Source organism: Aspergillus karnatakaensis (assembly GCF_047715665.1).
Source record: "Aspergillus karnatakaensis strain CBS 102800 unplaced genomic scaffold BJY04scaffold_11, whole genome shotgun sequence".
NCBI lineage: Eukaryota > Fungi > Ascomycota > Eurotiomycetes > Eurotiales > Aspergillaceae > Aspergillus > Aspergillus karnatakaensis.
This window is the reverse complement of record NW_027395723.1, coordinates 416353-441722: the sequence shown is the minus strand read 5'-3', so window position 1 is coordinate 441722 and position 25370 is coordinate 416353. Positions and strand designations below refer to the sequence as shown.

General features: G+C 50.7%; 10 protein-coding genes across 10 annotated transcripts; 5 read left to right on the top strand and 5 right to left on the bottom strand.

Annotated features, from left to right (window-relative positions):
• Positions 1-1903, bottom strand: BJY04DRAFT_16484 (putative GTP cyclohydrolase II). Its single transcript, XM_073709103.1, has 3 exons — positions 1711-1903; positions 698-1654; positions 1-643 (listed from the first exon to the last, which is right to left on the bottom strand). Exons 1-3 carry the CDS (start codon positions 1801-1803, stop codon positions 353-355), a joined length of 1341 nt encoding a protein of 446 aa, XP_073574063.1. The 5' UTR covers positions 1804-1903; the 3' UTR covers positions 1-352.
• Positions 1904-2649: 746 nt separating this feature from the next.
• dbp5 (ATP-dependent RNA helicase DBP5) lies at positions 2650-4412 on the bottom strand (the record flags this gene model as incomplete). Its single annotated transcript, XM_073715532.1, has 6 exons — positions 2650-2925; positions 2981-3181; positions 3236-3473; positions 3524-4021; positions 4089-4251; positions 4340-4412. 6 exons carry the CDS (start codon positions 4410-4412, stop codon positions 2650-2652), a joined length of 1449 nt encoding a protein of 482 aa, XP_073574062.1.
• Positions 4413-5088: 676 nt separating this feature from the next.
• Positions 5089-7772, top strand: BJY04DRAFT_16393 (putative actin polymerization protein Bzz1). Its single transcript, XM_073709090.1, has 6 exons — positions 5089-5216; positions 5276-5302; positions 5406-5933; positions 5983-6063; positions 6117-7278; positions 7327-7772. The coding sequence occupies exons 1-6, from the start codon at positions 5172-5174 to the stop codon at positions 7725-7727; spliced, it is 2244 nt and encodes a 747-aa protein (XP_073574061.1). The 5' UTR covers positions 5089-5171; the 3' UTR covers positions 7728-7772.
• Positions 7773-8145: 373 nt separating this feature from the next.
• Positions 8146-10258, bottom strand: BJY04DRAFT_16410 (putative Cu-dependent DNA-binding protein). Its single transcript, XM_073709093.1, has 5 exons — positions 10023-10258; positions 9726-9803; positions 9528-9664; positions 8301-9359; positions 8146-8238 (listed from the first exon to the last, which is right to left on the bottom strand). The coding sequence occupies exons 2-4, from the start codon at positions 9799-9801 to the stop codon at positions 8751-8753; spliced, it is 822 nt and encodes a 273-aa protein (XP_073574060.1). The 5' UTR covers positions 9802-9803; positions 10023-10258; the 3' UTR covers positions 8146-8238; positions 8301-8750.
• A 1728-nt stretch (positions 10259-11986) lies between these two features.
• Positions 11987-13811, bottom strand: gel1 (1,3-beta-glucanosyltransferase gel1). The gene is made up of 2 exons (XM_073709088.1): positions 13049-13811; positions 11987-12990 (listed from the first exon to the last, which is right to left on the bottom strand). Exons 1-2 carry the CDS (start codon positions 13652-13654, stop codon positions 12184-12186), a joined length of 1413 nt encoding a protein of 470 aa, XP_073574059.1. The 5' UTR covers positions 13655-13811; the 3' UTR covers positions 11987-12183.
• A 3721-nt stretch (positions 13812-17532) lies between these two features.
• On the top strand, positions 17533-18264 carry BJY04DRAFT_206057 (sterol desaturase family protein; the record flags this gene model as incomplete). The annotated part of the gene is made up of 1 exon (XM_073713668.1): positions 17533-18264. One exon carries the CDS (start codon positions 17533-17535, stop codon positions 18262-18264), a length of 732 nt encoding a protein of 243 aa, XP_073574058.1.
• A 160-nt stretch (positions 18265-18424) lies between these two features.
• BJY04DRAFT_16302 (YbhB/YbcL family Raf kinase inhibitor-like protein) lies at positions 18425-19334 on the top strand. Its single transcript, XM_073709075.1, has one exon. The coding sequence runs from the start codon at positions 18618-18620 to the stop codon at positions 19227-19229; it is 612 nt and encodes a 203-aa protein (XP_073574057.1). The 5' UTR covers positions 18425-18617; the 3' UTR covers positions 19230-19334.
• A 1618-nt stretch (positions 19335-20952) lies between these two features.
• BJY04DRAFT_183202 (putative GPI anchored cell wall protein (Dan4)) lies at positions 20953-22679 on the top strand. The gene has a single exon (XM_073710430.1). It carries the CDS (start codon positions 21323-21325, stop codon positions 22247-22249), a length of 927 nt encoding a protein of 308 aa, XP_073574056.1. The 5' UTR covers positions 20953-21322; the 3' UTR covers positions 22250-22679.
• On the bottom strand, positions 22680-23696 carry pex4 (putative ubiquitin conjugating enzyme (UbcJ)). The gene is made up of 2 exons (XM_073710429.1): positions 23403-23696; positions 22680-23304 (listed from the first exon to the last, which is right to left on the bottom strand). Exons 1-2 carry the CDS (start codon positions 23557-23559, stop codon positions 22979-22981), a joined length of 483 nt encoding a protein of 160 aa, XP_073574055.1. The 5' UTR covers positions 23560-23696; the 3' UTR covers positions 22680-22978.
• A 233-nt stretch (positions 23697-23929) lies between these two features.
• On the top strand, positions 23930-25183 carry BJY04DRAFT_215667 (endonuclease III domain-containing protein; the record flags this gene model as incomplete). The annotated part of the gene is made up of 1 exon (XM_073715531.1): positions 23930-25183. The coding sequence occupies one exon, from the start codon at positions 23930-23932 to the stop codon at positions 25181-25183; it is 1254 nt and encodes a 417-aa protein (XP_073574054.1).
• Positions 25184-25370: the final 187 nt, after the last annotated feature.

Sequence of the window (25370 nt, the reverse complement as noted above, 5' to 3'; positions counted from 1 at the left end):
AGTAGGGTCTGCACTATTCTTCAAAAAACAAGGCTATGTAAATGCTGAAATTCGATATCGTCTCTGTTTCTGTATTAGGATAGAAGAAGAGGCGCGTTCCAGTTCTACGGGAAACTTGTCCGAGACTGTTGGTGAACCCAAGATGATCACCCCGTGTTACTTTCTTCTTGTCTATATACACTTATGCTCCAGCCATTCACCAATTCAATCATCGGCAAAAGCGAGGATGGAAATGAAGAGAATCAAGTTCGCCGAATGTGTCACTAAAGCAGCGCAAAAAAAACCTCAACGAGGTATGCAATTCCTTAATGCTGTCTCAACCATCAGTATGGGTCAATGTCCAAAGGTAGAGTCAACATACCGTGATATCCTCCCACTTCTCCCAGCCCCGTCCTTTCACCTGTGCCAGCTCTTCCATAGTGTATGATTTGCCGGTGGTGAAATATCCTGCGTTGATCTTCGCATCAATCTCAACTCTCGAATCGTCGGGAATCATATCTTCGGGGATGGGGATGCGCTCGAGAATTTTTATGCCTGAGTCCACAATAGCATCGTGCTTCATATTCGACATGGACAGCATTCGGTCAATTTTTTTTATGCCGAGCCAGTGTAAGATGTCGGGCATTAGGGCTTGGAACCGCATCTACCTTGGTGGTTAGGGCTGTTCCTCACATAAAAAGGTGACGGCTCTACTTACGTCTCGCACTCCTGCAATGTTCTCTGTCCGAGTAAAGTATTTGTCCGCGGTATCGCCGCCTCTTTTGCGGGCGTTGTAGACCAAGTACTTAGTCACTTCACCTAGGGCGCGGCCTTCCTTTCGGAAATAAATGACAACGCCACTTCCGCCATTCTGTGCTTCACGAATTGCCTCGCGAATACCAAAGGCCAGATAAGGCCTGCACGTGCAAATGTCTGATTGGAACACATCGCTACCGTTGCATTCGTCATGGATCCGGAGGGCGAGCTTGACTTTCTCATCCGATACACGCTCCGGGGGTCCGAAGATATATACAGTCAACCCGCCAATCGGAGGAAGAAAGATCTTTAGGTCGGGTCTCGTTATTAACTCCGGATAGCTTCCACCCGTGTGCTCAAACAAGGTCCGACGAAGGGTTGGCTCATCAACGCCAAACCGCTCAGCTACTCCAGGTAGATACCAGACGGGCTCAACGGCAACCTTCGTGACGCGAACCTCACCGGTTTTATCAACCACAATTGTCCCATCAACTTCTAGGAGACCATCGCGGACCGCCTCCGCAATCTCTGCTAGTTTCATGTTGGCACGGGTCACGGCCATGGTGGGCCGGATATCCCAGCCAGCGTTGATTTCATCCCGAAAGTACTTCACGACATCATGACCAAAGGGGTCCATCGACACAATCTTCTTCTTGTCTGCCCAGGAGTTCTGCCATGGAAAGTCAAAGGTCGGTTCCGTGTTAAGGAAGTTAGGCCGGAAGTTCGGATCGAGGTCTCCTGCGGCAATAGCAAGAGCGTTATAGATGCTGTAGCTACCACCATGAGCACCCATTGCGTTTCGGCGCTTTAAAAATGTTCCGCTGCGGGAAACTACAACAGGGCCGCGAGATCTTGCGTCGGAGGCACCCCATTCTAGAGGAACAGGGTCGATACCGCTTTGACCGGGGTAAGTTGTCAGCTAGGAAGTGTCAGCTAAGTGCCTTTTCTTCGGTTGATGACTTTGGTGCTACTTACCACAATGTGCTTACTGTATCTCGAACTCGAGGTGGGGGACTGGACAGTGATAGTCTCCGTGTCCTTAGGAGCACTGGTATCAATCTCGACCATGTTGGAGAAAGACGAAAGCGCGACTTTTGATGCAAGGCCCAGAGAAGAATTGAGAGACGCTTGGGAGGACAAAGAGAGTGAGAAGAGAGGGGAGAGGGGAAGAAAGGAAGGAGGTGAGAAGCAGAAGCTGGGAAGGTGACCCCTGCATGTGACGGGGTTCTCCGCACCTTATCTGCTGCCTTACTACACCGTACATTCTGCTTCCCTCAGCCACGACATCAGCCAGCATGTTACATCAGTTCTACTTAATAATCTTTATCGAGGACTTGAACCTAGCATAGCCATTCTAAGCCTATTCCACATTGGTAAGGCTCAAGTCGCGAGGAGATCTTTTGCACTATCGTTCCTTATCAGCTCCCCTCATCGGCCGCTATCAGGGCTATCGACGGCGTGGGAGATAAGCCCACTACTAGTGGCCCACCTAAGCTCCTCAAGTGCCTGACACTAAGAACCACGGATGTCTCCAACTGAGCCCAACAAAATCGTGCTCTCTGTCCACGTTGGCAAAGTTGGATGCGGTTGTACTACTAACTTGTAGGCCGCTCGTAACCTGGCCAGCTGGTTGGGCCGCAAGGGAGAACATCCCCGCATGCTATGATATCATATACTCTACGCACGCAGAGTGGAGAAGTTTGCTTTTGCTCTCTGCAAATCATATGGTATCTCTAGATTTTCCTTCACTTCTGGAAATGTTAAAGGAAAGAGTCATTAATCTTCACACATGAACCGCGCATAATATCCATCGAAACCTTCTCATAATCATTGGCCGAGGTCAAGCAGTTGCTAGCTTGCCCGTCAATCTAGACGGAGAGGCTCCTACCATGCATCCCTTGGGGCAGCCATCGCTCACCGTCCAAAAGTGCCCTGAGCGCGGGTGTTCTTGATCGTCTTCTTAATGATATCTTCCACCTCGTCCCAGTCCTTGGTATCGATGCGTTGAATATCTGTGTTGAAGTATTTCTGGATTTGGTTGAGCATGTTCCATTCTTCGCGGTTGGAGACGAATGAGATCGAGACACCAACCCGACCGAAACGGCCGGTACGTCCGATACGGTGGAGATATGTTTGGAAGTCAGCCTGGCGCTCGACACCAGGGCGCTGCTGGTGGATTTCGGGAATATCCTGTGATACTGGTCAGTAATCTGCTTTCAATGATTCAATGTGAGGAATGACTTACGTAGTTGATAACCATAGACACCGTAGACACATCAATACCACGTGCAAGAACGTTGGTTGTGATTAGCACCTTAGCCTGACCGGCACGGAACTGATCGATAATTTGATCACGCTGGGAACCTTCGATACCACCAGTCAAAGAGGCAACAGTATGGCCCTCGGCGACCATTCGCCTCTCAATCTCTGCAGCCGATGCACGTGTCTAGCAAGTTGTCAGCTAGAGTATTCACGTTGCGAATTTAGAAGCAGAGCATACCTTGACGAAGATGATAGACGAGCCAACTGTCAGCAGGCCATAAAGCTGCACAAGCGTCCTATATTTATCCTCCTCGCTCGCGCAGTCAAGGTACAATTGTTTGATACCTTCCACTGTCAACTCATCATGTTGTAGGGTAAGTTCATTGGCATTAGGCGCGAACTTCGCAGCATATTGGTGCACGTGTGTGGGGAAGGTGGCAGAAAAAAGGACGACCTGGATGTCCCTTGGTAACAAGCTAAATTCATGTTAATAAGGTGTTGATAGCACGGCAGCCGAGAAACTAACGCTTTGACACGGATACACTGGTCACCTAGCCCCTGCTGGTCGAGCATGTTATCTGCCTCGTCCAAAACAACGACCTTCATCTTGGCCGCCACCATGATACGCCTTTTGATCATTTCCTGGACGGTTCCAGGCGTACCAACAACGACAGCAGCCTCCAGTCTAGTTGGCCGCGAAGACGAATCCGCCGGAATAGCACTACCGATGTTCAGGCCTTCTAAGAACTGCCCCATAACCTGAATAACACCGACAATCTGACGTGCCAATTCTCGCGTTGGAGCTAAGATTAAAGCTTGTGGGGTCTTCTGGAGCTGCTCGGTGCTTAGGTCAATGCGACTGAGAACATTCAGGACGAAGGCAGCGGTTTTTCCAGTACCCGACTGGGATTGGCCGACCAGGTTTTTGGGGGGGTTGCCCATCAACAAAGGTAGGGCTCGCTCTTGGATCTTGGAGGGCTTGCGAAAGTTCATAGCGGACAATCCTTGCAGAATGCGGGGATCCCTAACGGTAGCAAAATGATTAGAAAAATCTTTGGTGAGCTTTTGCAGCATATAGGTCATCGACTCACAATCCAAGATCTTCGAAATTCTTCACTGAGAACAGAGGGTTGTTGGGGTCGGCTTGAAGATCGCTGAGTTTGACCTCAACTGTGTACTCTGGCTCCTGAAGATCCGAGCCACCCTGCTGTTGAACAGCACCATCAGTCTGGGCATTTTCGACGCTGGTCTCTGCTGGGCGTAATTTTATTAGCGATCGTTGAGCCGATGGAATCCAGCAACGAGTTGATCGGATCGAACTGTATCGGGGCAGCGCGCGTACCTGCGGGTTGCGAATCTTCCGGTTTCGAGACGCGGTCAGCGAGAGAGCCACCGCTTGGAGCTTCAGAAGACATGATGTAGAATGTGACGAAAACGCAATCACTGAGCTGAAGGAATATTGGAGAGTTGAAAACCGCGCTGTTTTGGCGGGGTGGGACGAAAGCCGATCAGCAGTCGAGCTAGGCAAGGCAAAGGAGAGAACAACAATTTCGGATGATGTTGTGTGGTGATACAGTGAGTGATCCCCTGAACAATGCCTGAGTTCGGTCAAGAAGAAGCTTGAAAAGTGAGAATGGGCAGTGTTCAACCCAGCAAAAAGACGATAAAGCAACTTCAAAATGCCAAGCCTCAGTCTCGTTTGGGCGAACAGGGTCAAGTTGGCTTATCCTGACCAGGAAGGCGGTAGAGACCGCGGAGTATCCTGAAGTGACGTAAGTTTATAGCGGGTATTCAAATTTGGTAAATTAGATTACAGGACTCCAAAAAAGCCACAGTAAAGGCAGCCAACGTGGCCTGATACAGGTGTTATGTATCGTTACGGAATTTAGCCTCTCAGTGTGCCTTCCCCGCTCTCCCGCATTGTCCGGCCAAAGATCGAAGAAGCAATACTCTCCTCACAGGTACTGGCGCGCTGTCCGCTGTCAGTGAAGAATACACGGCGAATTAGCTATCTGCAAGAATCACCAGAGGTTATCTTGTCCCGCTAGCGGCTTGCTTGATCTGCTCCGGGCTCTCTTCAAGCGTGAAGGCGAGATCTTCCCTCCTCTTTCCGCTGCTGCCTTAAGATCCACAAGTCGCATGTGCCAAAGTTTCTGGGTACTGTCAATCGGACAATGGCAGCCGCAGAGGCCGCTCCTCATTTCGGGGCAGAACTAAAGGTGAGTCTTCCTCAATCAGCGTACGTCGAGCCCACTGATCTAACGTCTCTTGTGACTAGGATGCCTTCAAGCCAGTCAACAATTGGGTACGGTTCTCGATATCACTCCCCGCATGTACGATGCCTCGAGCAAAATACAGCGAACGCAGTTGCAGTACACTGGCACCGGTGCTAAAATGGTGATATCTAGGTTTCCAATGGGATAGGCTGGCTGGAAGAAATACAACAATTTTACCGGGAGCGCAGTGTCATCGAGAAGGAATACGCGGCGAAGCTGACGGCTCTCTGCAAGAAATATTATGATCGCAAAGCGAAGAAGATCAGCCCCCTGAGTGTCGGAGACAACCCTTCCATGACCCCGGGGTCTCTCGAAAGCGCTTCACTTACAACATGGACGACGCAGTTATCAGCTGTTGAATCGCACGCTGCTGAGCGGGACAAGTATGCGACAGACCTGCTAGCTCAGGTCGCGGAACCATTGAAGCAGTCCGCCACTCAATTCGAAGAACTGAGGAAGTGCCATGTCGACTTTCATGGGAAGTTGGAGAAGGAACGAGAGGCCAGTTACAGTGAGCTCAAGAAAATGAAGGGCAAATACGACGGTGCCTGTCAAGAGGTCGAGTCCAGGAGAAAGAAGATGGAGAGCGCTTTTGACCACAGCAAAAGCAAAGCACAGACGGTATATCAACAGCAGATAATGGAGATGAACAACGTAAAGGTATACGCCGTCATTCCCTTCTTTTATATAAGGTGCTAACGGAGGATAGAATACGTACCTCATAAGCATTAACGTGACAAATAAGCTCAACGAAAGGTTCTTCCACGAGTCCGTACCAGAGCTGCTCGATGTAAGTAGTGCCGGGTTTATCTGGCAAGCACATTATCTAAGATGCAACACCAGGGACTCCAAGATCTGAACGAAACTCGGGTAGCACGGCTGAACGCGCTATGGTCGCTTGCAGCACAACTCGACAAGAATTCTTTAACAGCAAGCTCCGACCACATGGCACATCTCATGAACGAAATCCCCCGCAATCAACCTCATCTCGACTCCCTTATGTTCCTGCGGCATAACGTCACACAACGCCAAGAACCAGCAAGCCTGGTCTTTGAACCTAGCCCTGTGTGGCACGACGATGAAGCGCTCATTACCGATGAAGCAGCCAAGGTCTTCTTGCGCAACCTCTTGAGTAAGAGTAAGACGCAGGTCCGCGACCTGAGGGTCGAATCCGACCAGAAGCGGCGAGACGTGGAAGGCGCGAAACGTGTACGACAGAGCATTCAACAAGGGCGCGACAACCGGAACGAAGTAGACGTCGTGAGGTCGATTTTCTACATACAAGAAGCTCTCCATGAGATTGAGCGTAAGCGACTAACCGCTGAAGTGGAAACGTCAACTATCATCTCGGTGGTTGGAGATCTCTCGCTCGGTGCTAAGAACCACAATTTCAAATCACAAACATTCAAGATACCGACCAACTGCGATCTTTGCGGAGAGCGTATCTGGGGGTTGTCCGCCAAAGGTTTCGACTGTCGAGACTGTGGGTACACGTGCCACAGCAAGTGTGAAATGAAGGTACCCGCAGAATGTCCAGGAGAGCAGACCAAGGAGGAGAAGAAGAAACTCAAAGCTGAGCGACAAGAACATGCCAGTGCAGCGCCAGCCGTTGACCTTGGTCCTACAAGCGCTTCCTCTGTCGCTCCATCCCTCGCTCGGCGTGACACAATGAATTCGTTGAGCTCCGGTTATGCAGCCAGTGCTGGCAGGTCTCTGTCCAACGTGGGAACACAGGAATCTGTCGCCGAACTCCCCTCTCCTAGCGCACCTGCTCCTACTTCGCCTACTGCAAGCAAGCCAGCTGTAAAACGAAACAGGATCCTCGCTCCTCCACCCGCTCAGTACGTCAGCAGCCCGCCACCTGCGGAACTACCTCCCGCTACTTCGTCACAAAAGGCCAGCGACGGAGAACCTCGCGGAAAGATGCTCTACCCATATCAGGCTACTGGCGCGGACGAAATTACCGTCCAGGATAATGAGCAAGTAACCATTCTAGAACCGGACGGTATGTACCGATTTCCACCATATTCTATCGCACCACTAACGAACATAGATGGCTCCGGCTGGATGCGCGTCCGCTCCGAATCCTCCGCAGAAGGCCTCGTCCCGGCCTCCTACGTCGACGTACTACCCGCGCCCCCTCCCTCTGCCAGCCCCGCAGCCCCCGTCCGCCCCGGCTCAACGTACTCAAACTCCTCCGCATCATTAGCAGGCAGCACAGCAGCACCCGGCGGCAAGCGCGTCGGGCCTGCAGTCGCACCCCGCCGCGGAGCAAAGAAACTCCAATACGTAGAGGCACTGTACGAATACGAAGCCAGAAGCGACATGGAATGGAGCATGGCCGAGGGCGACCGCTTCGTCCTCGTCACCAAGGACAGTGGTGACGGATGGGCCGATGTGGAGCGCGGAGGCGTCACGAAAAGCGTCCCCGCGAACTATATTCAAGAGGTATAGATCTGGCAATTTCAATCTCAATATCCTTGTATAGCTGCAGTACACAAATCCTTTTTCTTTCCCTCTTCGCGCAGCTTCCCTGCTTCACATTATGCGGCCCTTGTCCTGTTTCTTCTGGCTTTCCTTTTCGATATATACATATCTCTGTCCACCTTGACTTGTCTTGCATTATGGAGTTGGAGACTACTGAACCTACCTATCCCATGTAGCGGTTTCGCTTCGCCTTGCCATTTGCTTTTCTTCTTTTTCCCCATCATCGTTTCATTTCCTTGGTCTATCCTCTCTAGAATATCGGACTTTTATGAAGCATTACATTTATGTCTTGTTCATTTATTTACGTCTTACTTTTGAAACGCTTCTGCGTGCTCGCACAGTGTAGCGGCTCGGTAAAGCATCTATAGATAAGAATCATGGAGAATGGTTGACTTCGTCAGAAGAGGGATGAGGTCTCCTAGATGGTTATATCATGCTTGACCTCCTACAGATATTCTTGAGTCTGTGCGAGTGTGTTCTAGTGGTTTGCTAGAACTCTTAGAGCCCTAACTCGATATATCAAAGTGGCTGGTAACTAACTGCTGTTGTGGCTGGAGTAGCCCCAATTTTCTATGGGCCATTCGTCTTAGCCCTACCTTGTTATTCTTGACAATTTGAATTAAGCGATCTTTTCTCGAATATCGTGTTCATTTTAGCGCCATGTAGAAGAGTGTATTTGATCAGCGAAAAAGATATATATTCCCGCCTCCCTCTCCCCCCACCCTGTTTTATCAAAGGTAGGTACTGTTTTCACCCTGCAGAGCATGATCTTGCAGCTCATCATGTCGTGTCGTTATCGTCATTGCTATCATCGTTTGAGCTGGTCGTCATTGTCGACACCTAGGGTCGATCTCACCACCGTCCCAGGGTAAGTCGATCGACGACAAGCAGAAACTGAAACGAATGGACGTCTCAGAGCTAAACTACAAACGCTCAGCTCAGAGACAAGGAACTAGGAACCCAAGAACGCAGCAAAAAAATCCACAAATGTTATCGCAGCTGATGATCGTTTTCCTCTTCAAACCACCTCCACTCCTCCTGCATCATCTCATCATGCAGCGCGAGATCAAAGTCCTCTAGCGATGGAAACGCCGCGGCCCCGCCCGTTCCATCTAGCAACGACAGGTCGCCGTATTGATGATCAAAGGGGCTGATCATTGACATTGAGCCCGGAAGATCGGAGATTGAGCAGAGTGGTGGGGAGAAGGAGCCGAGAGGCATGGATAGAGGGGATAGATCACCCCCGTAGTGAGCAAGGCCCTGCTGTGGGGCGTATTGCTGGTGCTGATGACGATGCTGATGGTGCTGATCATGCGAAGAGCGCGAAGCAGAAGAGGCCATTCTCGACGACGGGTGGTGGGATGTAGTGCGGTGGTGCGGCGCTCCCGGTGGTGCGCCTCGGCCTCCTACAGCTGTTGGTGCTGCGCCTCTGCTTCGAGGAGAGGCGACAGGGGCAGCGTCAGAGGATCGAGAACCACGACTGTATCCCGGACGAGATGACGACTGGGTCGTGGACGACAGAGGCGATGAAGACGTTGGACGAGGCGCGAGAGGGAGAAGCGCGGGTGGGTTTGGACGAGCGTGTCTACCAGATGCTCTCTGTGTGGCAGACGAGGGAAGCCAATTAGTAAAAACATCTCGCATTTTCCAAATTGTGTGAGATGTGCGGTTTTGGGCTTATTCTAGTGCAGATTCTGTCTTTCTTGAGTGGTACGGTTTGTGGTCTGAGTATCATGGGTGGTAGTTCTCTGGCTGAGGCTCTCTAACATTTTGCGCTTGTGCTCTCAGCTCTGCCTCGCGTTTCAGCCTGTTGTGCTCGTCTGGCGAGTTACAGGGTGTGCAGTTGCATATCGAACAGGTCGAGAAGGGTCGACCCTTCCGGTTGATTCGAATTAGCGGTCGATCTAGAAATTAGCCGTGGGTTTAGTGGAAATAGACGAGGTGGGAATGGGAAGGGAAGGGTACCATGGTGTTTACAGGTTGAAACACGATGGCCGCGAACGCAAGCTTCACAAGCCCACTTTTCACCGTCTATGAGCATCCCTTGAAGGCGCAGTGGTGAGAAAGAGAAGAGGAGCCATGGTGACGGGGGAGGAAAAGCGAAGTGATTTATAGGTAGGAGTGGATTGTGGATCGGACGAGACGAAAGGACGGGGAGGAATTAATGGAGAAGCTTGGGAAAAGGGAAAAAAGGATGTAAGAGGTAGGAGAGAGAAAACGGTAAGAAAAAAGCAATAGAAAGAGAGAGAAGCAGGGTCGTACTAGTTAGCTAGGTAGAGTGAGAGGAGGAGCTCATCACCTATTGCATTGGACTTTCCTGGAGTAGTTAGGTAGCGTAGCCGCGGTCGAAATCGCACAGCCACCGAGGGGAGATGGGGAGATGGGGACCCTCATTTCGTTTATCCTGCTGCTAGTCTATATGATGGAGTCTGCGTGGTTTTCTTTGTCCTGTTCTCCTGCTTCATCCTCTTCTACCTCGAGATTTTATACAATGCAGCAAAGGAAGCTGGATGGTTGTGTGGTGGTGGGCTAAGAGCTTGCAAGCACCCCCCCCCCTTCTCCGCGCCATAGTACGTATAGATAAATAGTTGCGGTGGAGGAAGTGACGGTGGAAGGAAGCGGAGGAACAGGGAACAAGAGAGGCTAGAGAGCTGAGATCGTGCGGGATTTTCCGAGCAAATTGAACCTCAACTTTGAAGCTCTTATGTCAAGCAGCAGCAAGATTCCCCTTCTGTGCTAGCTGCAGAGTGGCCGAATGGAACCAACAATTCCCTCATACATAAGACACAGGTTGGTGGCAGTCGCATTCCTGAGGCGAGGATCCTCCCTGTGCGATCCCGCTCCAGCTGGCAGCTGCCTTCTCTCTCCATCCCCAATCGAATGCCTAGGTAGCAGCAGTGTGAGAGTCTGACAGACATCAAACCATATCAGCAGGCTAAACTGCGCGTCATCCAACTCTTCCCCAGATTCATCTTCAATCCCAAAGTCTAATTCGCACAATTCGCAGATTCGAACTTCAGGGGGAAAAAGAAACGACAAGAGAACCAAAGCTCGGGGCAGCATGCGGCTGGTGATGCAATGCGAGCACAGAAAAAGTACCAATCATATGAAAGTGGACGAGGGCCGAAATGAATGGAGGTGGCTGAGCAGATGCTGCTGTCTGAGGTTTTTTGCAAAGCTTATCGCGAGAGCCAATCTAATGCTGTGGCGCCGGCGATCATTTTATATCCCATCATGTCATTGTTGGTCACCGTCAGAGCCTCGGAGAAATTATTGATTTGGCTTCAGTGATGGCGGCTGTCAGTTTGTAATTCTCCTTTTCTCACTCTTGACCGTGTCCGAGTCGAGTAATATTTCGCGACGCAGTGAGCAGAGTACGGGAACAGCCAGCTGCTAGCTGCCGATGCCTCTCATTCCTGACTCAGAAGGTTGGAGGCTGGAGTTAGTCAATTTGGCAACATGCTGAACCACAACAAAACCTTGGCAGTCAACGCAAACCGTGGCTAAACCCAGGGGAAACTCCAGCTTGCAGCCCTACCTAGGCAGCAACATTACCAGCCACACATCGGGAAGCCATTTCCAATCCCACGGAATCAAGGCCTGGGTATAGCTTCCTCTAAAAATTCTTGGAAGAGAAATATCCCTCATATATAGTGGTACTCCAGTTCCTTTACGTACTGATTTGACATAATCTCCTGATTAATGGTCGCAGCCAAGCCACAATATACAACCTGAGCAAACCGCCGGGAGCCCGTTCGAGCTGTCCAGGAAGACCCTGAACGAGCTGAACTAGACAACCAATGAGACCATCAGGAATGATCATTCTCGGCACTAAGCGCTAAATGCATGCAGTGATCCATGCAACAGCCTTGTAGCTCGTTGGCGATCAATATTAGTCCGTTACTATATTCCGTAAGACGTTTGATTGCTTGTTATCTTATGTGCGTGGCGTCATGTAATCTCTGTTACCATGAGATCCAACAGGTGGCACAGGCGGCTAGCATCGCAGCGGTATTCCTGCTGCAATGACCAATGGTCTCCATGGATGCGCAGCACACAGTGAGTCAGGTTCCGGTGAGTGAGGCCGCCATGGCGGCTGGATGGGCATGTGCGCACTAAAAGGCGGCCCCAGTACCGAAGCCATCTCTTCGCCAAATGGCAAAGACAACTAGTCTGAAATCTAAAGCACTGACGTAAACAAAGCTTGTAAAACGTTCGGTCATTGACTACGGCTCTAATACGAAAAAAAAAAAAAACTGTAAACGACTAACAAATGTCTTTCAACTGTACAATCCTGGAGGTCCCCAATGGGTAGAGCGCAAAGAGGGCAAAGGCCATATTAATGCAACTCAGTCGGTCAAATAGAAAAACTCCGTGAGAAATATATGAGACAAAACAGGCTAGACAATTCAATCACCATCACTTAGAGAAGAATGACACCAGCTCCCACCATGGTGGACACGAGGGTGACGAGTCCGACGAAAGCAGGGGCAAGAGTCAAACTGGGGATCTGAAGGCCAGCAGCAGCATCGTCCGTGGGGTCCGAAGATCCGCTGGCGGAAGAAGAGGAGTCGGTGTTAGAGCCAGAGCCAGAGTCGGAGTCGGAGTCAGAGTCGCTGTTAGAGCTACCGGTGTCCTCGCTGGTAGACGGGGTACCAGCAGTCTGGCTGCCAGAACCATCAAAGCCAGGTCCCTTACCAGCGCCGTCCTCGAAGTACTTCTTGGCCTTCTCCGGAAGAGCAGGCAGTTCGGCATCGGAGTCAACATCCCAGTTGGGGGCATTCTTAACTGGGCAAGGGTTGGCTCCACCAGTCTTGTTGTAGCCACCGTCACCAGAGGGGTCGGAGGTCTTGGCAAGAGCACTCTTCAGGGCATCAAAGTCAGGGAGGTCAGACACCTTTCCGTTCTTGATCTCAACGATACCGTAGTCGCTAGGTTCCTGGGAGTATTCGTAGACAAGACCGCCAGAGTAAACACCAGTCATCTTAGTCGAGTACAGGGCCTCAACCTCACCGAAATCACGGTCGTTGGTGTTACATCCATACTCAGAGAGGAAGAGAGGGAGACCGTATCCGGTGAAATTCTTGACCTTCTGGTCCCAGCCGGAGGTCTGGAAGTCAGAGGGGCTGCACCAGGAGTAGTCATTGAAAGCAAAGAAGTCGCTGCGCTCCTCATCGGTACCGCAGTTCATGTACTCGGCCATCTCGAGGCGGTTGGTATTGACATCAGCCTAGAATGACGTATTAGCATTGAATCAGAGACTTAGACCATACGCTCGAAACACTTACAGCAGAGTATCCAACTGGGACTTGACGGTAGTCGCGGGCCTTCAGGTAATTGCGAAGATCACGAGTCACGGCCTTCACGTAGGGAGCAGTGACGGAAGAAGGACCGTCGTTGATAACTTCGTTGCCGGAGAAGAACGCGAGGGTGTTTTTGTACTTGGCAAACTTGTCGACAGTCGCAAAAATATACTGAAGGTAGACTTCGTTGTAAGAGGGGTGCGGGTCCTCACGGTTGATGGAGTAGTCGGGAGTGTTGACATCGAGCACCAGGTAGATGCCAGCCTCAGCCAGGAGGTCCATGCACTCGTCGTGCTCCTTCGAGTTATCAACCGAGTAAACACGGATGGTGTTCAGGCCGAGGTCTTTAAACTTCTTGAGGTCTCGCTTGCAGCCCTCCACGTCAGCAATGGGGTCGGCGAGGTTCGAGGAGCCACCGGGTTGGTAGTCGACACCGCGCATGTAGAAACGTTCGTTGCCCTTGAAGAAAGCATTGCCCTTGACAGTGATCGGGGTGATGCTGCTGCTGTCGGCGCGGGAAGAGAGCGAGGGGACGGCGAGAACGGACGAAGCGCTCAGTGTAAGAGCTGTAGCGATGGTGGAGCTCTTCATGATGAAGGAGAGGTCGAAACGAGATTGCTAATCGAATGTTGGTCCAAAAGTGCGATTAAGCGACTAGATGTAGGAATCCGCAATAACGTGGTAAAGAGAGTGAGAAGAAATCGGAGAAGACAAGTCTGAACGAGTGACTAGATTGTGACTTGAGATGGAAGGAAAACAAGAACGAAAGGGCTTGCAGCGAGAGGACTTGGAAGGGATGAAGGAGGCAAGAAAGAAAGAGGAGCGTGAAAGGAGGAGAATGAGAGCGCGGGAGCCAGGAGGGCCTGCACTGGGGGAGGTGGCCCGGGCGCCCACCTTGTCTTACACTACATTTCCTGCACTCCACCACTCAGCACACTGGCGGTCTTCCACCATTCCGCGCTACGTCTATTAATATTCGGGGCAATCGAATGCCTGTTTCACCGTGGCTGCGTGGCCATTCAATCGAACGATTCTAGGAGTCCTCTCGCCAAGTCGTTACATGTGTCTCTTCCTTGTTTGAACTTCCAAGACAAAGCCAAGTTATCCCATCTGAGAGCAGTGGCCGCGCCAAAGCAGCCAATCTCCTCCCGGCTGGAGCATTCGTCATCCTGTAACAGTTTCAAGATAGTCGGCGGTAGATCACCTCCTTCTGTGGGTGGCGATAGGCGGATCGCCAGGGGATGCAAGTCTTGAATTGCCTGTGCGTGTCTCTGACTGGCTGAATCCTGGCTACCAAAATCCAATCCAGAACACAATGTTTATAGGTAGCGGCGCGAGAGAGCAATCGTCAGCAAATAGGAGGTTGCGAGACTGGCAAAGGAATGAAGATGATTCCCAGTCTGATGTCGCTGGTGGGTCTCTGTGGGTCGTGCACACTAGGGTCATCTTTGTCCCTGAAATCCCTGGTATTACCCTTCAAAATGGTGAGTGACGCTGGATGTCATGTCATGATGAACGACGACTCCTTTCAAGTTCGACGTGTATCTATCTGCAGCCTGCATGTACAGTGCTGATCTCTACACTTGAAACTCCAGTCCACTGCTTACATTTTTTTCTTTTCCACTTTGGACTTCAGGAAACTTCTGACTGTAACAGAAAGCCTTGGCCGAGCTTATCACGTGTTCCACAACAAGGCATCCGCCTCAATCCGACACCTATCTTGATGCGCCTCCAAGATTCCTTGCGCCAAGTCGAGATACACTTATATCAAAGAGATTTTTGATGAGGTTGCAGCGCTCTATGATGGGGGTTTTTTTTCGTCTGTTCGTCAATGGTTCCTGCCAACGCATACCTACATGATCAGGATTTTGCTTCTGAGTCCCAGTTTTTCTCGAACTTGAGAGATGAATTGTCTCACCAAAAATAGGCAGCTGACGTCAAACTTCTATCGCTTGTACTCTTCAAGCGAGCAAATCAGCATTGGCCATTCTATGCCAGACATCCAGGCCCCGTCGCTCTCCCGATTTCACCTTGGGAAGTCAGACCCAACGGCCCATGTTTCATGTTGATTTTCCCTGGGTTACAAACATGAAATATCGGGTTGTCCCGTTCTCCCTCTTCGGTAGAAGGGGTAGAGCCCGTGACCTCCCACCTTGAAGGCAAATATAGCTCTCGTATGTTGCAGACTAACGTTCCGGTCTGCGGATGGTGTTTCAAGAATGCAAGTCCCAAGCTTTTTGCTGCACTTGATGAAAGCATTGTCTAAGCGTGACTCTGGTTGTTCGTACCAGAAATGGCGCTCCTGAGCACGTTCGAGAGAAGAAGGCATCACCCGATGAGGTTGCGAGTCATCTTTGTCTTGAAACTAGCATTTGGTGGTGTTGTCTTGAGCATGAGACTAAACTACTCCGCACTCATTGACGAGCCCAAACACTGACCCTTGTCCACGTTCCACATTTCGCGAGTATGGCTCTGGAGATGTTTACATATCTGCTGAGACAGAATTCAGTCTTGCGATGAGTGAATCTCATGAAGGCAGCAACATCTGGTCGAGCGAGACTTATCATGTTCTCTTAACGCCAAATAACGGGAGACGACTTCTCTCGAGTCTCTCGTACCCAGAAAGCATTTAATCCTATTTCCACACAATGCTTCTGTCTATCCTCAACCCTCCCCGAAATCGTTACCCTTATTTTAGGGCATCTTTCCTGGATCCTGATTTGCTTCAAGCCAAAAAGCATTTGCGAGACTATCTATACCGCATCAATGTACTTGAATAGCAGAAAACAGCCTGCTTCACGAAAGAATGGGCAACAAAGCAATTTGATCTACACGCGCAAAGTTACAGAAAGCTCGCTCATCAATAATTGCTGGCGATAACCTCAGTCCCGACCTGCCCCACCCGAGCATCATCTTCATAGAAAATCGACCAGGTTCGTAATCTCTTTACGAAAGAAAACTTTAATGTTGTGCATATAGTCCTGGCAAAATCCATTCTGCATCACGACCGGCGCGAGGAGGCAGTTAGGTTTCATCATGGGGCTTGGAGCGGACAAGGCAATTTGCTGTTCTACACGGCCCAGACAATCTCGGAGATGCATCTAATTTGGCACGCACTACATTGATAAAATGTTGGCCGTTCTAGCTGGACAAGTTGTTGGCCCAGATAATATGTGACAAGAGCGATAAAGGGTACCCTGCAGCATGCACGAGAATCTCACGGGCTAAGAAAACGACTCTTGCACTGCGAAGCGCCAAGTGGGCTTACGAGCACCTGCAAAAACCAGGCGACTCCTCTTCCGGTCATGTGCTTACCAGCCCCAATGGTACTAACGGAGGACAGCATCTGGCTCAATGGCCGTTGTAAGGAAGGAGAAGTCCTCTGCAGCGTTGAGGCTATCACAAAGGTAACAAATTGGGGCAGCTGTCCGTATCACCTGCAGCAAGACCTCGTGGGTGATGATCAGAACGCCGTGGGGTGAAGTGCGAGAATGTACCGCACCCAAGCTCTCGACTTGTTCGTTTTCGAAGACGGAGACTGATCGACGATACCACCCAGGTATGTACCTAGGCTCTATCACTGTTCTCTTTGTTGTGATCAATACAGTCTGACCTTTCCCTAGGATACGGAAAAATGTTGATTTAGTCCTAGTGTGAGCGGCAAGTACAACACAGACTCTGTAGAGTGACGTTCAGACGGCTGAAAGGATCGAGAAGCTGGCACGATCATACCGGAGCCATGTGCTGGACGAGCTCCGGGCTCTTGTTCAACTCCCTCTCGGCCAGCCTGCGAGATTGGGCTGTTACGGACGTGTTGACCTTTATCCATGGATAATCGGGGGCCTTTTACAACAAGAAGCAACACCGTCACCCCCGATTCTAACAGAGTTAATGGATTGAAGCTGGATGGAGGCACGGTGATCCTGCCGAGTTAAGCTAGATCGACAAGAAGACCTTCTTTACTCAGACTGCCGTGCCTGTATTAGTCAGATACATGCCTCAGTATTGAGTAACGGCGAAGTGCGAAGTCTGCTTCATCTGCCCTGAATGAGCAATCAGGTTGAAACTAGTATAGTTCTAATATGCCTTATTTTCCATTGTCAACATTGAATACTGGTGAGGCGGTCTGGAGTAGTTGACACCTGGGAAAGCCATCGAAGATTGAAGTAGATCTCGTTTAGGCATCTAAGTGCGAAGTGCGAAGTGCGAAGAGCGAAGTGCGAGTTGCGGCTCGAGTGCTACGTTCTGAGTTTTTTTTTTCGATCATACTTTACATGTTATTGTCTCTTATTCAAGAAGAGTGTAAGCCCCCAGATGTCAGTAAGGAGATCAACCGACATTGTTCGTTCGGCTGCCAGGTGACACTTCGCCAACAACCAAAGGCAACCTAACCGAGGCCCTGGACCAGTCAGATCCACATATAAAGAAAGAAATCGTATACTTTCCGAGTCAACTGTGTTACACTCACCATGGAACAGTTCTGGGGTCACATTGTTACGGTCTATTCGAACCTCCAGGTTGAGTTCATCGGCACTCTTCTTATCCAGCTCTTCTCGTTCTGGATACCGAGCGTCTGCTACCTGGCACTCGACTTCATATTCCCCGAGCTCTCTCAGAAATACAAAATCCAGCCTGCGCCAAAGCAGCCGAGTCGGAAAGACGTCTTGGATTGCCTAGGAGTGGTGTCTAGGAATCAACTTTTTAGTTCTGCCCTTCACCTCGCCACCATCCTCATCGGTCACGGGAACCCAACATACCGAATCAGTGTTGCCCTTCCAAACCTCCCAGAACTTATCCGTGACTTCATTCTTTGTGTCCTTCTCCGAGAAGTACTGTTTTACTACAGCCATCGCCTCCTTCACCAACCCTATTTCTACACCCGTATCCATAAGCTGCACCACAGATTTACCGCACCAATAGCCCTCGCCGCACAGTATGCGCATCCACTCGAGCAAATATTCGCAAACGCACTGCCAATTTCGCTGCCGCCAAAGCTGCTGGGAAGCCATATCGTTACATTCTGGACGTTTCTGGCATACGAGCTCTTCATGACGGCGACGGTGCATAGCGGATACGATTTCTTCGCCGGCGAGGCTCGCATGCATGACTTGCATCATGAGAAATTCAATCTGAATTACGGTTCTATTGGACTTTGTGACTGGATCCATGGGACCGACAAGCTGAAAAGGCGGACAGAGTGAGATATTACAGCTGTGGTCCGATATTGATGGGTTCGATGAGCATACTAACTAGTATGTCAAACATAGTCGAACGCCCCATTCTGGAAAGCGCCCACGGACTCTCCTTCCCAAGTTGCACCCTCGTCGACTGTGGGCTAGCGTCGCGCCTTCCCGAGCGGTTGCATCCCAGCATGCTGCAACTAACGCCGTCGCCTCGGGGCCGAAGACCTGGACTTAGCGACACCTTCATCACTTACAGCACAATCGGCTACGCAGTGAGACGTCTATATCCCGTCCTCCGCACGATATAACTACCTTCCACCGTGAGTATATAGACCCCGTTGTGATAGAATGAGTTCATCTGACGTGGCAAGATGCGTTACTTCCACTATGCTGTCAGCTACCTGCTACTCATCGCCGGCGCCAATTCTAGGCGACACAGCAAACTCTTTACCAGCACACCCGCATTCGCCGACCATCCGTTTCCGACGATTCCAATGGAGTGCACCGAACTTGGTCCATCTGGGACCTATCTTGACAAAGACCACACTTCTGAAGGCGCCGGTCTGATCCCAGCACTATCCTGGCCTTCGCCAACCGATGATACGGTGGAGTATGTTCTTGTCGTCGAGGATCCCGACGCGCCAATTCCCGAGTCTGTCATCCACGGCTTATACTATCGCATCTCCCGCGACAAGACTGGAGTGCAGCACCCCGATTTTCGCCTCAAGAACGACAGTTGGGAGCCGTATATGGTTCGCGGTGGTTTCAAATATGGAAAGAACAGATACGATTCGATCTATGTCCCGCCTAGCCCTTTCTTTGGTCATGGGCCGCATCGCTACGTTTTCGAGCTTATCGCGTTGAATGACTCGATTGAGACGGATTACATGAGCAAGCTGGCGACTATCAACGAGGTCAAGCGGGAGGTTCAAGGAAAGGTCGCCGCTTGGGGTGAATGGATTGGAGTTTTCGTGGGACCTTGAGTTTGAGAGACTGGCCTGCTTACTGGTGTATAGTATTATTCGGAGCCTGTCATTGTTGGAAACGTTCTGTCTTCTGCGGTTCTCGGGGTCATCATTATCCCTCAGAAAGATATCTCAAGTGCTGCGCCTAGTACGTTCTCAGAGGACGAGAGTGATTTCCAACGGCGATCATTATGCATATTTTTTGCTTAGTTTCTGGCCCTATACACTTCAGCAGTACGCCCTTGCAATGCCCGACATCGTATCAGAGCCTTGAGGTTCAAGGCGATCAGCCTCAACGAAGCTGAGTAATTTCCCATAGGAGGTAGGTTAGTGGAGTCACCGATTTTGGAACCTAATGCTTGAGGTTGTCTCACATTCGATAAACCCAATGACGCATGGACGAATATGTAGCACTCCACAAACTCACAGCAAGGGTGCGGCACCTGAAATCATTTCCCCGCGTGCTGTACATTTTATGCATGGGACACAGAGCTATCGTTTTCTGGACAAAAATAGCCCAGCCAGTGATGGCATGATGCAAAGGCCCAAAGGGAGCAAGCTGCATGTCAGAAGTTAATGGCCACTAGGATCATTGAGCTTATGGTTGCGCCCTCTTTCCCGTAAAGAGAGGATGGGTAGGACCGCTCTCACAGCTCTACTCTGTGTGGATGGGTTTCAGATATCGCTTTCAGTCTCTGAGGGATTGACGTAGCGGACAAAGGCATGTTGGAGCTCAATGAAGTCTGCACTGGCATTGTTCAGGAGCTTCGGTGGGCTAATACCCATGCGGTTAGGTTCAGTCCTGACGATCCAATAGTGCCGTTATTTCGATGCCAAGAATAGAAGCCAAATCCACTGGTAGACTGCCCTAAATACGGTAAAGCGTTGCTCGGCTCTCGCACTCCCGGTGATGCTGAGGAACCTGGAGTTCAACGGCTGGACTCTTCGCAGAGCTTCCAGATTGTTGATGGGCTGATAAGCGAAGATTCATGGGCTTGATGCTCGGGGTATATTGTGTATGAAGTGGTAAATACTAAGTAGGCGGTGATGAAAACTGCTTTCCTTAAGCTGAATCCCCACAGCACATGACAGCTAGGAACCCGAGCATTACCTATTAGATTTGAGTTCCAATTGTTGTATGACCCATCCACGGAATTTCTCAGGTGCTGCGTCATATCCCTGGCGGAGAAAAGCCAACTATTTTTGTAGAGCGGGGACAATTGCAAATGATCGGTTATCTCCGACAACCTCAACCTCAATTGAGGAACTTGAAGTTTTGGACACGCTGAACAGTGATGGACATGGATGATATGCCCGTCTCGTATTCTCAGCCGTTGCCGCAGCATTCTCAAGAGCCTCACAAGAATCGATTGGTACGCTTCCAGAAGGATGCGATTAGTATGCAGGATTACTGTCCTATTACACGATCATCCTCCCCGCTTCTTCGTATATAGTCTTGTAGAAGATGCAACCCAGGCCACAAATCATATCATCGAGCTAGATGTTCACGGCTGTCGCTGACGCGAAGCTTGGTCAACCTTGGAAAAAGCACCGCCTCCATCCACCGCGACTGGGTCGGTTTGCCACCAACCAGGGCGCGTCGTCAATTCTGGCTCAACAAGGACAATCCATTCGGGTTCGGGTTTTGTTGGCTGACGTCCGACCAGGATAGAGGGATGCGCTGGACAAACTATTTTAAATAGCTTGTTCTTCGCTGCTTATTATCCATTGATTCTTTGTTGACGTTGACTTTGCGCTTCCCCTCACGGCATCAGGTTCTTCAGATCTTCTCACAAACGAGCCGCTATTGGCCCATCGCATTATTTACTCTCCACCTAGAAGCGTCTTCCAAGCTGGAAGTGGAGTGGAGTTGTTCATCGAGCAGATCGGACGTCGGAGCGTCAGGCAAACGGCTTTCTTGTTTTGAGCTCAGGCCTTGTCGAACTTAAATCCTGCAAAGGTTTTCGGGCACTTAAGGTTCTCTCTTGCGGCTGTTATTGAAATTCTGAGTGCAGTTTTTTTTCCCACCTTCTCCCGGCCGCAGTCCACTTAGCTTTTTACCCCTCACGACTACTGAACTTTACCTACGGCAAGCCGACACTCCGACCACCATGGCCATCATGAACCGGCTCGTGCAATTCCTCTGCGTCTCTCTAATTGCGACATCCGCGGCGTCGGCTCCAGCTCCCGAGAAGCCGAAGTTCGACCGGGGCACAATTTCTCAGATTGAGCATGCGTACCGTGAAGTTACTGAGACCGTCGACAGGGAAGCTATTCAGAGCCTCGTTGAGAAGCTCCGCACTGCCCGTGCAGACCTCAAGGATCGGGACTTCGCCATTTCAAATCATTTAACGTTCGTGAAGAGGCAGGATGGGGGAAGCAATTCGCCTGGTCCAAGTGAGACTGTGACCGATGCACCAACAACTTCAACTGAGACGGAGGAGACGGAGACTACCGACCCCCCTACTTCTACTTCGGAGACTGAGACCGAGACTGAACCTACAACGACGTCGGAGCCGGAGCCTACAACCACGGAACCTACGACTACAAGCGACCCGCCCGAGCCTACTTCCACCGAGACCACAGCTCCTCCTACAACTACTAGCGAACCCACCAGTACCTCCGACGAGCCGACGTCTACCACCGCGACCGAGACTGAGACACAGACGGAGACGAGCACTTCAGAAACCCCAGCGCCAACCTCCACCTCCACATCAACAGCGACAGAAACAGAAACCGAGACAGAGACAAGCACATCTGAAGAAGAAACCACCACCACCACGGAATCCGAATCCTCGACAACTACCGACATCACCTCCACATTCACCAGCACATCCACCCGCCCCGATGGTGTCCTTGTCACTGTCACCGCGACCACCATTGTCCGCCCAACCCCATCCTCCACTGACGAAGAAAGTACATCCACCCGCCCGCCACCAGGCCTGCAAACAGGCGACAATGCCGCGTCTACTTCAGGATTTGCCAAGGGGCTCTTCGCCATGATGGGCGGTGCTGCTATCGCAGTGGCTGTCATCTAAGCCTTGTCCTCATTCTCATCCTCACGCCTCTACTCCGCACAAAATTATACCTTAATTCAGTTTTGATTCAGCCTACGATCGACATTCATTACGAAACCACATATTACGCTCCTTTGCATAGCATATCTCCAGCCATTCTTTTATTCTTGCATCCAGCATTGCCGGCGTTTTATATCACTTTCGCATACTGACCATTTGATTTGTTTACGCCGACCCGATACGATCCTTGCATTATAGACTTGCGGTGAATTGCTTTACATACCTAGCTTTGGTATTATGAGAAGCTCGATTCGACTCGATTCGGTGCTTGTTCTGTTTCTGCTTTTGCAAAATCCACTCGCTTCGCAGGCCGTGGATATATTAGACTTGCCTTGATTTCTGGGATAGGTAGTACATAATGGAAATATTGACATATTATTCTTAGTTCGGAGTAATGGAATTAGGTCTTGTAGAGTCGGGTATGTGGTCTTATAGAGACGCAAGAGTGTATATATAAATGCAAGCGATATAAACAAGTCCTTCTGACAATCAAAACAGGCAATAAACGAGTCATCACGGCGTATGCTGTATACCCAGTCCTATCCATTCCATCCAAGCCAGCTTCAATCCACAGGGGCGAATACCCTCCGCCCCCAAAGCTTCCTAACACCACACCCCAACCATTATACCACAAATGCTCCCTCCAGTTCTCGGTCAGATCACCCTCATTCTCTCCCTCCAGAAGAACACCTAAACTCTCCCCCTCCACCTCTCCTCCCCCGTCCAATACCGCACCAAGCTCTCCCAAGCAGGAATATCCCCATCCCTCAAAAGCGCCGCAACATCAACGTTCAACGGCGAATCGGGTCGCGGATCCGTCAAAAGTTGATGGATCGCACTAAGCGTACTCGAAAGCGTATACACAGGGCTCCAGTGTTCGGTCGTCAACAGCGTGAGGCAGATTTCGCCCGTGCTGAAGGAGATGTTTGGGTGCGAGATTCGGGTCGTGAAGTGGATTGTGGGTGGGGAGAGGGGGTAGTTCTGGGGGATTTTTATGGAGAGGGACCAGAGGCCATCTAAGCGCAGAGAGTGAGATGTTAGTGAGGGCGTTTGTGGAGGGGTTGGTGGTGGGTTTGGAGGTGGGTAGGGGAATGAAGGGGGGGACGTGACGGACCTTCGTAGGGTGTTCCTTTTACTCCTTTTAGAACTGCTTCCCAGTGGAAGAGGTCGTCTTCGCTAATGGGACCGAGGTGGAGGAGGGCTTCGTTGGGCGAGCTGGTGTAGTCTTTCAGTTCGCGGAGGAGGCGTTGCGTTGTTGATGAGGGTGGCATGTTTGTGGATGTGTAGTTGGTGGCGAATTAGAAGACTGTCACAATATAGAGATAGGAGGTTAGCCCGATTGTCGTGGGTCGAGGGCGAGGGAGGATGTGTTGGCGAGTGGTGGCTGGTGTCGTGATAGAGTTGAGGACTGCAATGCGCATCTCTGAAGCGGCACGGCCGAGGCTTAATGCGCGGACGCGAGTGGGTCCTCTTCTCCAGAAGCTCCGCGGTCCCGAGTCGATACCAAACCATGTGCAATCTGGGAATCATGATTCAGTTGCCCCTGTAAATTTTCGTCGATCTTTAATCTATTATTCTACTTCGATTCAAGTGAATTGTCTGGCTATTAGCTTTGAAATATCTACAGACTTGGTCAGGAAAATGCGTACATCGCGTACGTCTAAGGACACCGCAAAGGTTTTGCAGACATTGTCGCCCCCTGCGCGTCGCCAAACACGCAGCACTGCTCACTCCGGCTTTCTAAGAGAGTTCGCGTATAATGGAGGCCTGATTGAGGACAAACCTACTAAGGAAGAAGATGATAGCTCTTCTCTTTCATCGATAGACACTGTCGACATTGAGGACATCTTGGCGCCGCCGGCAAAGCGACGCAGGACTAGGACAAGTACTGTGGCCACAACCATCAGTGCCACTTCGGAAGCAATTGGGAAGGCCGAGAATAACGAGGTCAAGAGTTCAATCAAGACCGAGAGCACACCTCAGAAAGCCCGTCGAGTTCCTGCTCGCAAGATCAAGAAGGAAGACGGGTCTCTCACCGTTGAGCCTCCTTCGAACTGGGAGACAATGTACTCGATGGTCAAAAAGTGGCGTGATGCCAATCCGACTGCGCCTGTTGACACGATGGGGTGCGCGGAGCTTTACTGGCGCGCGTCGTCCCCGCGAGACCAACGCTTTCAGACCTTGATTGCATTGATGTTGTCCTCTCAAACCAAAGACACGGTTACTGCGGTGGCGATGCAGCGATTGCACACGGAGCTCGGGGGCGATGCGCCCATCATCAAGCAGGAAGTGGAAGACGATAAAGGCTTGACGGCTTTGCCCGTTCGCGACAGCACCTTGAATCTGGAGAATATCTTGGCTGTCGCGCATGAACGACTCAATTCGCTCATTGGTACCGTTGGCTTTCACAACAACAAGACAAAGTACATCAAGAAGACTGCAGAAATCATCCGCGACCAGTATAACTCCGACATTCCTCCCACTCCTGCTGAGTTGATGAAGCTGCCTGGAGTTGGCCCGAAGATGGCTTTTCTGTGTATGAGTGCGGCGTGGGGAAAGCATGAGGGCATCGGTGTCGACGTTCATGTCCACCGTATCACGAATATGTGGGGTTGGCAGAAAACAAAGACGCCGGAGGAGACTCGCATGTCGTTGGAATCGTGGCTACCTAAAGACAAATGGCACGAGATCAATAAACTGCTTGTAGGCTTGGGGCAGACGGTTTGCTTACCAGTGGGGAGAAGATGTGGTGACTGCGTCCTTGCCGGGACGAAGCTCTGCAAGAGTGAAATCAAAGGCATGGCTCCTAAAAACACCTCTCAGGGCCTGCCGAAGAAGGAAGAAGAAATTCTCTCATTGATGGGTGGAGCTAAGATCAAAATAGAAGGGGTGTGATGTTACTACAGCACCCAGTGTGTCTGGATGAGCTTGTTTTGTTCCAGGTTGTGGCGATGTTTTGATGTCTTCTATCATCACCCAGTGTGTCTTCTTCACAGGGAAACTTCACTCCTCACGCCTCCCACCCTGTCCTCCCACTCGACACGCTTGTCCATGTCAGTTAGCCACTACATCCGACACCTGT